General features: G+C 33.7%; 1 protein-coding gene across 42 annotated transcripts in view; it reads right to left on the bottom strand.

Moving 5' to 3' along the window:
• VPS13B (vacuolar protein sorting 13 homolog B) overlaps positions 1–12,528 on the bottom strand; it is an 856,590-nt gene that overhangs the window by 622,375 nt on the left and 221,687 nt on the right. For 2 of the 42 annotated variants that reach the window (XM_077943911.1, XM_015145780.3), the window contains exon 18: positions 3,957–5,262. The exons of the other annotated variants lie outside the window; for them this stretch is intronic. In XM_077943911.1, coding sequence (XP_077800037.1) covers positions 5,219–5,262 — 44 coding nt within the window. In that variant the 3' untranslated portion in view covers positions 3,957–5,218. Of the gene's footprint in view, positions 1–3,956; positions 5,263–12,528 lie in introns of those variants that run through there. 42 annotated transcript variants of the gene reach the window in all.

The raw sequence follows: 12,528 nt of genomic DNA, 5'->3' as shown, positions 1-12,528 counted from the left end.
AAATGCATAGGTCCTCAGAATATTTTTCTCCATATGAATTTTTGTTCTGTAACCATGGTAGATTTTATGTGCTGAAAAGTGTGTTATATCTAGCATATGCTAGTTTTAAAATCTACTTAATAAAGCTGCAAGAAAAATACTAAATAATATTTTTAAAGAAGCAAATTCCAACATCTACAAATTAACAATTAACTCTAAAAACTACTTATAAAAACTGAACTGTTCAAGGTTCATTGCTTTAATACCAGTAATTCTTAATGCAACTTGAAATATTTATAATCTTGTAAGTTTCAAAGAATTATTTTATAACTTGGCTTAATTTGTGAGAAAACAGCTTATATGAATGCCAGTTATACTTCTTTGGAAAGACAAATGTAAACCTATTTAGTGATCTGATTTTCTCTTTCATCTTGTCTCCAGTTTCTGTGTAGATTTATAATGTTCATTGTTTCCAATTTTAACAAATCACCTAATGGCAGAAAGGAAAATATGTTAACCTTAGAATTATTTGCAGTTGGAGAAATCCCTTTTGTCTGGCCCATACAGGGCCTGCAATCTGTTTTAAACACAGATTGTCTGTCTTTCGTCTGACAGCCACCAAGCTGCACAAATTACTTTCTGCCTGTTCACCTGTTTGCAGCTGTGTCTATAAGCTAAAGATTCTGCAGTTGACTTGACCAACCACTTCAGGATTGATGACATGTGCTGCTGATAAAGTGAGCAATTTGAAGAAATTACTGGCTATAGTTATTGAAAGACATCTGGGCATGAGCTGAGAACTAGAAGCCTTCAATCATGTGCTTGCAACCTGCAGTGGCGGCAGCAGTGTTTGAAGTGATATCCTACTAAAGGCAGTTGGCCCTAGCACTAAATAACCAAGCAATGTATTGAACATAATCTCTCAAATAAGTAATAAAAGATTCTTTTAGCTGTAAAAATTTGAGGTTTGGTCCTTTCTTTAAAATATATTTTCAGGAAAAAACGTAAGGCATCAGTGAAGCTTTCTTATGTCTATCCTTTTCTGAGTTAACTTTACATGTATATTTCCTATGTAATGAACTTTTTCAAACTGTTACTACTACTGCTTTAAAAAAAAAAAAGTCAACTATTATTGAACATCTACTACATGCTCCACACCCTGACCACAGAACAGCTTTATGTCCATTATCTTATTATTAATACTCACATCAATATAAATCAGAATTACTATCCCCTTTCTCTGGTAGAAAAATTAAACTAAACTAAAGCTCCAGGAAACTAGTCTAATAACATACAACTGTGTGTTACAGGGCTAGAATTTTGTATGTCTCCTGATCAAGAGTTAATTCAAGTATACCATACTACCTTTCATTTGGGAAATTGATGTACTTGGTTTCTTTATGCACTTTTTATCATACAAGTAATTGTATATTTTGTCAAAAACATCTTGTCCCTCAGGTCAGCCATTGGGAGATGTGGTTTCTAGTCCATCTTTCTGTCTCATTATATAAAACTTATTCCAAATCAAACGTTCTTCATGAATTAAGATGCCTGATTTAGTCAAAATTTAGACTTTAAGGCTAAGGGACAATGCTAAAAGCTCAGGCCTTTCCCGCATTTGCTGAAATTTGATTACAGTGAAAGTTCAAGTAAAATTATGCTACAAAAAATAGCAAATATACATCCCTTTATGACAAAAAAAGGCATCATGCCTACCATTGAAGAAAAATGAATCATGCCTATTAAACACTATGTAAGTTTTTAAAGGCATTACAAACTAAAGTTTGACACTATCACTAAAAATAATAATTAGGAAAGCATACAAAATGTCAGTAAAATACAGTCAAATAAGGAACTATGATAAGGCAATTCTATAAGTAAAAAATCAGAACTCAATTATAACTTACATTAATATCAGAAGAATCAATATATCTAGATATACTTATGTGAAAGACAAATTCAGTGTGTTTCAAATGCAAAACTGAATACAAGATTATATACGACAACATATTTTTACAGTACCATTAAAAGTTTCTAATAAGAAAGTTAACATGATTTTGAAAAGCACTTGAACTACCTTCCTCCATTTGCAAATACTTATAAACCTATACATATAAAATGATACAAAACAATAAAGAGGTTATAAATAAAACAAAAACAAATTCTGATAACAGCTATTGTTAAGCAATGTCTAAAAATTCTTAATTTGTACATATATTTCAAATATAGTAAAAGTCAATCCTTTTGAAAATGATTCAACTGAAACATATCCATTAATATTAGAAACCAATTATATATGGGCCGGGCATGGTGGCTCATGCCTGTAATCCCAGCACTTTGGGAGGTCGAGGTGGGTGGATCACCTGAGGTCAGGAGTTTGAGACCAGCCTGGCCAACATGGTGAAACCCCGCCTCTACTAAAAAAAAGTACAAAAATTAGCTGGCCATGGTGGCAGACGCCTGTAATCTCAGCTACTTGGGAGGCTGAGGCAGGAGAATTGCTGGAACCCAGGCGGCAGAGGTTGCAGTGAGCCAAGACCGCGCCATTGCACTCCAGCCCGGGCTGACAACAGCGAGACTCCATCTCCAAAAAAAAACAAAGAAAGAAAAAGAAAACAAAGAAACCAATTATATATGGAAAAAATCACTGCTTCGTAAGCAATGATAGTTCTTAGAGAAAATGAATATATCCAACACTAATTTTTAAAAAAAGCTTCCACTCTAATCTACATTTGCACTTAAGTAACATATACAGTATCTCATTTGCAAATATTAATTTGAAGATCAATTATCTAATAATCAAATCATTATTCTTGTTTGGGACGGACAGTGTCAATAAAATATATTTCTTCATTTAGTTAGAGAAGACATATTAAAAGAAACAAAAACAATTGCTTCTTTCAAAGGTTCTTTTGAATAACTGGCTTTTCCACTATTTTTATATTGGTTTTAAAATTTCCATAGACTTGGGAAATATTATCCCTGGTATTTATAAACACTAATATTTCTTTCAGAACAAATTTAAATACATTCTAAAAATGGCAAAAAATGCACCACCCTTTCAACTTGTTAAAATCAAATGTACTTGAAAAATAGAATAGCCAAAGCCTTCAAGTCAAGTAATTATATAAATTTGTCTTTCACATTTCAGTATTCATAAATTGGGATTTCATAAAGACCTGACTGACTCTAGTCACAAAAGAGAATATATATCATTCATGATTAGAATACATCAAAACTTTACTTATCTAACGATATAGTAATAACAACATTATTATACACAGGATAATAGTTAAGAAATACCATCTCTATCACTATCCTTTTTCCTCTCTTTCCTAATGATATTATGAGTTCATATTTTTAATAGCAGTTTTTATTTTAAAAGAGCTAAGTCATGAGAATATTCTTACATACCACTTCATAACTTTGACACAAAGTACGTATAAAAAGATTAGACTTTATTTGGTATAAAATCAGTTGGCAGTTTTACATCTGTGCATGCAACATAAATACACCAGCTGGCATCTCAAGCACACACACATATGGACTTCAAAACAGAAACTTCCTTATTTGCAGCACTGCCAGGGTAATTTTGTATCCTCTGCATACTACAGCTATTTGTCAGGCCCCTGCAGGTGTGCACTGCACATAAACACACAGCTGTAGTCCAGCAAGCCAAGTGTTCCATCAAACACATAAAGAGAGACCTCAGCAGTTGGATTAGTCATCCCTACAACAGGTCCAGAGAGAACAATATGGGTTAGTATTTTTGGAAAAAGCATGGATGGGAAATTTATGATTATGCTAGTTTTACCAAATAACTGGTAGATTGTGTCATTTTAAAAGCAATGCCTACTTATTAAGTTCTTGTTAGAATAGCTGGAGAAAGTGAATTTTTTAAGTTTTAAATATAAATAATGTGGTTTATGTACAAATTAGTTTATTAAGTGTAAAATGTAAAAAGAGTTTTCAAATAGTTTTTAATTTTTGGAAGTTGTTGCAACTGCATGCTTTGGCTATAATATTTACAAATCATAATGAGTACATATATTTAAAATATTTACCAGTTCTATGTTACACTTCACTATACTTATAATCCCTTTTATTCATATGTACTTTAGTTGAACTTGCCATTTCAAGCTAATCGAGCTCAAAATTATGTATTAGACAACATTTAACTACCTAACATTGCACGCTGTATCAGACTGTAAGGAAATACTATTAAAATATTTAGTTCTCAAGTACATTATTAAATGGCTAGGTAATATATAAAAATGTAAGACATGATCATGATCACTGTAGAAATCATCTAAGAGCTGCCAACCAAATTAAATGAGGTCTTATTAATATTCTTTAAAATACCTGGTAAGTATTTCAAGCAGTTGCTAATTATGGCTGCCTTAACCACATTTCCCCAAAAAATGCCCAGAGTCCACCTGGCAGTTGACAAAACATAAAGATAACTTAGAAAATGAGCTGAATGCACTATGCCTAATATACTGTGTGAACTCTGAGGTCAAAGAGTTAGTAATCAAAAAACAGCAGTCTCTGGCATTAGGGGATTCACATTTCCTCTTATCTGGAATGCATAAAAGGACTTAGAAGTCACATTAATATGATACAAATCCCACCCCTTTACATGAAGCCGAACTTTATTAAGTATTATTTTAACTGAGCCACCAAAATGCCATCTAAAGTAGGAAATAAAGTAAATGAGGAGGAGAGAGTGAAAGCTTTATACTTATTTAATTTCTTTAAAGTAAATTATTGCATATCTTATTATATTGTTCCGTTTAACTATAAACAGAAAATGCTTGGATTCAACCTGAACCCCCTCATTACTGTTGGGTCCCTGAAGTATGATTCATGGCTCCTTAAAGCTTTCTAGTAGCCTTAGATGCTTCAGATTGGTTCTAGCTGAACTGATTCTTAACCCCAGAACCTCTCTTTATCTGCAATTCTGTGTCAATTATTTAAATCATATCCCTTGGCTCAAAATACTGTCATCTAGAAAAGAGTGAAATGCTGAGGATGAGTAGAATATCTTGGTCTTTTCCATGATAAAATATATTTAAGACAAATTTTAATTAAAAATACCTGTTCTGGTTATTTGTTGCTATGGAAATCCTCCAAAACTAAGGTTTAAAAACAAGAATCTATTATTTCTCTCTTACAGTTCTGTGGAATTTTCTAGACTTATCTGAGTGGTTCTTGGTTTGGTCTCACTCATGTAGCTGCATCAGATGGTGGCTTGGGCTGGAATCATCTGAAGTTTCAATCGAGCTGGAAATCCAAGATGGTTTTGTCACTCATATGTCTGATAACTTAGCTGGAATAACTGCAACAGCTGAGAGTCAGAGAAGCATTTCTCTCTCTCCTTCCTTACAATTAGCTTCTCTGTGTGACTAGCTTAGGCGTCCTCACAACATAGCAGTTTCAGGGATACTGGCCTTCACATATGGTGGCTGGCTTCTCCCAGAGCACATATGCCAGGTGACTCGCACGGAAAATGCAAGGCTCCTTATAACCTGTCCTCAGAAGTCAAACAGTATCACTTTCACCACAAGCAAGTCAAAAGCAAGTCACAGGGACAGCCCAGATTTAAGGGGAAAGGCCAACAGAAGAGCATAAATACTAGGAGGCCTGATTCATAGCCATCTTTTGAGGCTGACTACCTCAGTATAGTAAACAGTATCATTTTTTTAAAACCCCAGTATTTTCTATTGTTTGCTAACAATCTGTTAATGATTCAGTATTTTAATTTTCTAATTATTTTGTTGTTTACTAATGCTATTAGTTTCCAAGGATTTGATTATAAACTATGATGACAAAAGTACAGCAAAGTATATCATTTTTTTCAGATTCGTTTCCCTCACTCATCAGAAACTAAATCTATCTTTAAACAATCAAATATTGAAGGTTTGGCTAAATTGCCAAAAAGGATCAATCTTTATTTTGGGAGTTTAAAATATTAACTCCCAAATATTGAAAAATTTGTCACTTACTTAAATGAATACTACCTCGTTGCTTTAAAGTACTATATTTAGTAAATAACTACCAGGACTTTCAAAAGATCTCTTCAAGGAAATGCATTGGGAGTGGAGGTTATGGGGGGAACAGGGTAAATTATCATAGACAGAAGTAGCCAGCTACTACACACACACACCCCAAAACCATAATGGGCATAATAATCTTGTTTATGGGAGGTTAAGAGCAACTCTTGTAATGTTAAGAGCTAAATTAAAGGCTACATTTCCCCATACAATTAGAAAAAAAAATTGGAGAGACAGTAGAAATAAGGAACAGAGCAGAAAGAAAAAAGTAATTTTAAAAGCTTTTATTTATTTGGTAGGGGGTATAGCTCCTCCTCCCCTCATCTGAAAGACACAAAACATAAAAGGCAAAACTCATAATTACATGAGTTTTTAAAAGTATATAAAAGGTGGGTCTCACATGCTCCATTTTCCCAAGACGTAATAACTCATAGTTGTTTTATATGAATTCGTCTCAATTTTTCAAACCAAAACTACCACTCTACCTATTCACCTACCTATATATCCATCTATCAGTAACATATATACATGCACACACATACATGAATACAAACATCCTTCTCTAAAAAAGAAAGGTAAAGTGGTGCTAAAAGAATACTTGTTTTTCACTTAGAGCCTATTAATCTATCCTACTTAGTGGAATAGTTTACTAATTTTACTAATAACATTAGTTTAGAATTAGAATAGTTTACTAATTTTACATAGCATAATACTGCACAGCATAGAAATATGTTATATTCATATAACATCAATAAACCACATAAACATTCTGTTGAAAGAAACCAGATACAAGAGTATATATTGTATAGTTCCACTTACATGAACTTCAAGAATCAGAAAACTGAGCCTATGATGACAGAAATCAGAATAAGAACTGCCTATGGGGATGATGATCAGGATGGACTGCAAGGAGGCAAAAAGAAACTTTCTGATATTGAGTTTGGAAAACTTTGACATTTTTGGTTCTAAGACAGAATCAAGTTAAGTAACAACATACTATTTAATATTTTTGCTTCTTTTTCTTCAACTGCAAATAACTATCTTAAAATGTAAGTCACTATTACCTGAATTTGGAAATATTGGAGGAAACTAAGGTTCTGACATCAAGTAGCTTAACCAAAATCCCATGTCTAATCAGGTAGATGCCACACCTAGTACTCAAGCTTGCACAGTTCTATTTCAGGGCTATTTTTTCTTCCTTTATCAATATTCCACTTTTTAGATTATATTACAAATTTCATTGGAAGTTCTCAGCTGTTCTCTTTAAGTGAAAGAAGTAGGAACAACAAAGACAAATCTATAGTTAAAACTTAAGGGCCTTAAAAACAAACTACTTGGGCCTTAAAAAAATACTTAGGCCTGGCACTGTGGCTCACACCTGAAATCCCTGCACTTTGGGAGTCTGAGGTGGGAGGATCACTTGAGCCCAGGAGTTTGGACTGGCCTAAACAACATAGTGAGATCCCATCTCCACAAAAACAAAATTTTTTTAATTAGCTAGGTGAGGTGGCATGCACCTGTAGTCCCAGCTACTTAAGAGGCTGAGGAGGCAGCAGCACTTGAGCCCTGGAGATTGAAGCTGCAGTGAGCTGTGACCACATCACTACACTCCAGCCTGGGTGACAGAGCAAGAACCTGCCTCAAAAAAAAAAAAAAAAAATTAAAAATTCAGAATTTGAAATTACTCTGTGAAATCTTCCTTGTGGTAAAAATAAACCTTACAGGATTACAGCACAATTGATGTAATGAATTGTAAAGAAGCAAATAATTATAAACATTTGAAAAAGTAACTTCCAATTTGTTAGCACATTGATTGTGTTTTGATGGTAGATTTATAGATGCTTTTTATTTCATTCTATGTGTTTTCCATATTCTATAGTCTATTTTTATAACAAGTATATAAAATGTTATTTATTTTATAAAGGAAATTCATTAAACTGAAATACACATTATTTTTGACCCACGATCCTGTATCTTTAATAAAACAGAAAGAAAATGAATGCATAGAGATCTATAAGCAAAGTTATCTGTTGCACCATTATGAGTAGTAACGAAAAAGGGTCTTAAATGTTCATAAACAGAATTACTGAAGAAATAATGATACTCTCTTACACATATGGAATAGTACACAGCTATTAAGAAGAATAAGTTATAATTATACAGTTATGCTGGAACAATCACCACAACATGGTGTTTTTAAAAAGCAAGTTCCAAAATATGCAAATAATCACATTAAAATACATACTCAACACAAACCTATACATGTGTTTGTTTGTATCAGCATAAAGAAAGTGAGGTGGGAAAAAAAGGGATGGAAAGGATATTAGCTTTTTAAAAATATTTCTGTGCATATTAATGCACTGTTTCACATATTAAAGTGAATATGTATTACTTTAACAAAAATTGTAAAAGGTAAAAAACAAAGTAAATGTCTAAGCTTTGTATTTTTTATAAGCAGCATATAATCAAGAAATAACCAAGATTAAAAAGAAAGTTATCCCCTACAAAGTCAGTTAGGGATATATACTATATTTCAACATTTTTAAAATTGTCTATTCTTTAAAAACCAAACAGTTTACTAGAAAGATAAAGATATACCTAACTATTACAAATGAGGCATTAGTGGAATACCAGAAATACCAAAGTGAAATGATAGTAATATTGTTGATGTTTCTTTTTGCACAGACTGTAATAAACAAACCCACATGTAACACAGTTTGCTCAGCAAAGTAGGGTACCCAGATGATAAGAATAAAGTAATCTGAATGATTTTGTGAATTCTAGGTGAAATGTCATGCATTCAATAAGCAACATTTAATTCAATGTACTTAAGATTACTCTAAATTTATGACAGAATTGGATATAACCTGTTGAGAACCTCAGATTTACATAGAATGTGTCAGCCACACCACTCAATGGCCAGGAGAATAAGGGTCAGTTGTTAGTATCTGAATTACATATTACTGACATACACATTATTTTCCAATTTGTTATCACATTGGAATGTGATGACATTGGGATGTTCATTAAAGGTGAAATGTAAGAGCCTCACCAACAAAAACAGGACTGGCCTAAGAACCTGCATTTTAGCATGAACCAAAGTGATTCTCACTCAGGTGAAAGTCTGAGATATTGTCTTATGTAATTCAGGTAAGCCAAATAAATACCTTCCTCTCTCAGTAGATTTTTGGAGAGGGGGAAAAGATGTTTTTCCTTTCCCTTGTAAGATTCTAAATATAAGTTTTACCATATAACATATAAATAAATAAGAAATTTATTTTTAGATATATCACTAGAATGATTATCTAGTCTTATCATTCACTAGATAATAATTATAGGGAAGCAAAATGCCACCAGTTGGCATATTACACGTTTTGCATATAATGCTACTTATTTTCCAAGACCCAGTTATTCTGTTAGTACTTAAAAACAATTGTTTTAGCTTTTTTATTATGAATTGAAATAAGATAAACTAGCCAGTAACTGTCAGTATTAACATGAAGCATCTGTACATTTCAGACTTTTTTAGAATTTTCATATAAAGTTAATTTCTCATAAGTTTTTTTCAATATAAATTTTATTATAGTCTAACATCCTTTAACTTATTTTTTATTCTACAAAGCAATGCCAAAATACACTGGAGGAAAAGTTCTTACCAAAATTTATTCTATTTTTATCAGCACCTCGGTCCAGATTAACTCATCCTACACAGCTGAGCTCAAGCATCATCCTTCACCTAAGCTTGCCCCGTGCCCATTAGTTTTCCCCTAAACCCCTGACCCAGGGTGGACTAAGAAGTAATATTTAAATATTTAATAAATGTTTCCTAAATCTAAAAATAGTAAATACTAGAACCAGAATCTTCTCATTCAAAACATATTTATTTTGTGCTTATTAACTAAAGATACTGTCTTTTCACACACACACACACTCTGCTACAAACTCTTACACTAACTTAGAGAAATGTACAATTAATATATGTACTATGACAGTGGAAGTACAGGGCAACTTTGAAACTATAAAGGTACCCCTATCCTGGTCTATAGAATTAATATTCAAGGATAAAGAAAAGTAAACCAGAAAAGAGGGTGAGGGTAGAGTAAATTGAAGTACTCCAGGCAATGGAAAAGCATGACCTACAAACCTAAGGAAGGAACTGGAACTGCCTAGAGGCCTATTACAGAAGCTTACTGGTAGTACTGCCTATAGGAAGTAGGGATGAGAGCAGCAAGACCTGAAATTGAAGAATTGAAGGCCATCAAGAGTTTCAGAAGGAGTTTGCCATTCTTAATTTAAAAAAAAAAAAAAAAATTGCATAATGCAGGTCAGGTAACAAATACTTTCTTTTTTTGTATGAATTTTTTAAAATTTATTTTACTTTATTTCAATAATTTTGGGGGAACAGGTGGTTCCTGTTCTACCCTCTCAACTAATTCTATATCCCTGTGGTATAGCCTATTATCCAAAAACATTCATGACTTTTTCTGTTTCAGTCATTAATTTTATTAAATATTTATTTATTCATTTCTTATTTTTCACTGACAATGTATTTACATGGCCTGTTTTCCTTTTCACTGAAACATTTTCCTTGCCTCCACTTTACATTAGCCTGGTTGCTTACCCCAACATTTGGACAAAAACCCTCAACTATTACCCTTGCATTGTCAATGTATTGAAAGATAACAGTGATAATATGTTAAAGAGATATAATCCTCTATTTTTATAGTAATTTTTGCATTTTTAATCAAGTAATCCAAAAAGTACCTGTAAAAGCAAACACAAAATACTTGGGGGAAAATACCATCAGGCATCTCATTTACTTCAAAAGTTAAGGTGTTGTATTATTCCATTTTCACACTGCTGATAAAGACTGAGCAATTTACAAAAGAAAGAAGTTTAATTGGACTTACAGTTCCATGTGCCTTGGGAAGCCTCACAATCATGGGGGAAGGCAAGGAGGAGCAAGTAACATCTTACATGGATGGTGGCAGGTAAAAAATGAGAGCTTGTGAAGGGGAACGCCTCTTTTTAAAACCATCAGATCTTGGAAGACTTATTCACTATCATGAGAACAGCACAGGAAAGACTTTCCACCAGGTCCCTCCCACGACACGTGGGAATTCAAGATGAGATCTGGGTGGGGACACTGCTAAACCATATCAGATGTGGTTACAGAACTGGAATTTTTGAAACTACTTTATATCTAAGATAACTACCATAGCATTATCAAATGTAAGAAATCTCAGAACACTATACATATCACATAAGCAATGCCTCTTTTTTCTCCATTCTCCACTTGCCTTTTTAAAAACATCCAGGTGATTTTATAGGGTGAATGTAATAGGACATGAAGATCACTGCTGTCTGTAGTTGGAAACATATCATTCAAATTTATCTGTTCTCTGCTTCAGGAAACATCATTTAAAAGCTACTTGGTAAAACCATTACAGTTTCAAACTTTAAAGTCATTAAGAACAGAGTTTAGAGATTACATCAAATTAAAATCAGCAAGTCAGGCACGGTGGTTCATGCCTATAATCCTAGCACTTTGGGAGGCCAAGGCAGGTGGATCACTTGAGGCCAGGAGTTCAAGACCAACCTGGCCAATATGGCCAAACCCTGTCTCTACTAAAAATACAAAAATTAGCCAGGTGTGGTGGCACACACCTGTAATCCTAGCTACTCAGGAGACTGAGGCAGAGGCAGGAGAACCGCTTGAACCTAGGAATCTGAGGTTGCAGTGAGCCAAGATCGTGCCACTGCACTCCAGCCTGGGCAGCAGAGCAAGATTCTGTCTTTTTAAAAAAAAAAAAAATGACATCAACAAATGGACTAGATGTTACACCTATCATTAAAGCAAAATCCTTCAGAACTGTTTTCCAGACCTTATATAATGCCTCTACAACACAACTGACCAATGACCGTAGATGGAAAACAGTAGTGCTTTGAAGCATCAGCCAGTAAATGCCACCATGGTTTACCATGAGTGAGATGCACAACATATTAAACCACAGTTAATTAAATCAAACCAGTTCTTGCATTGTTACAATACATCCTATATTACTTATTTGGATACTATGCAGCTGTTTTTAAACTTTAAGATCTCCACACCCATCTCCAGTAGACACTATTCTATTTTCATTGATTGACAATGAAATAAATAAGTGGTTACCATTGTTTTCTACTGTAGAGGGGAAAAAAGCACATTTTTGTTTTATGTCTCTATTATCTCTAATTCACAGTAAGTGGTTCTAATAACTATCTCATGAAAGAACTGAAGGAAAATGAAATAACACTGAAAAAAAAATTTTTTTTTTGAGACGGAGTCTCCTCGCTCTGTTGCCCAGGCTGGAGTGCAGTGGTGCATCTCAGCTCACTGCAAGCTCCGCCTCTCGGGTTCACGCCATTCTCCTGCCTCAGCCTTCCAAGTAGCTGGGACTACAGGTGCCTGCCACCACGCCCGGCTAATATTTTTTGTATTTTTAGTAGGGACGGG

This window comes from Macaca mulatta, chromosome 8 (genome assembly GCF_049350105.2).
Source record: "Macaca mulatta isolate MMU2019108-1 chromosome 8, T2T-MMU8v2.0, whole genome shotgun sequence".
NCBI classification, from domain to species: domain Eukaryota; kingdom Metazoa; phylum Chordata; class Mammalia; order Primates; family Cercopithecidae; genus Macaca; species Macaca mulatta.
Note: the sequence above shows the minus strand (reverse complement) of the source record. Positions and strands in the feature narration are given on the sequence as shown.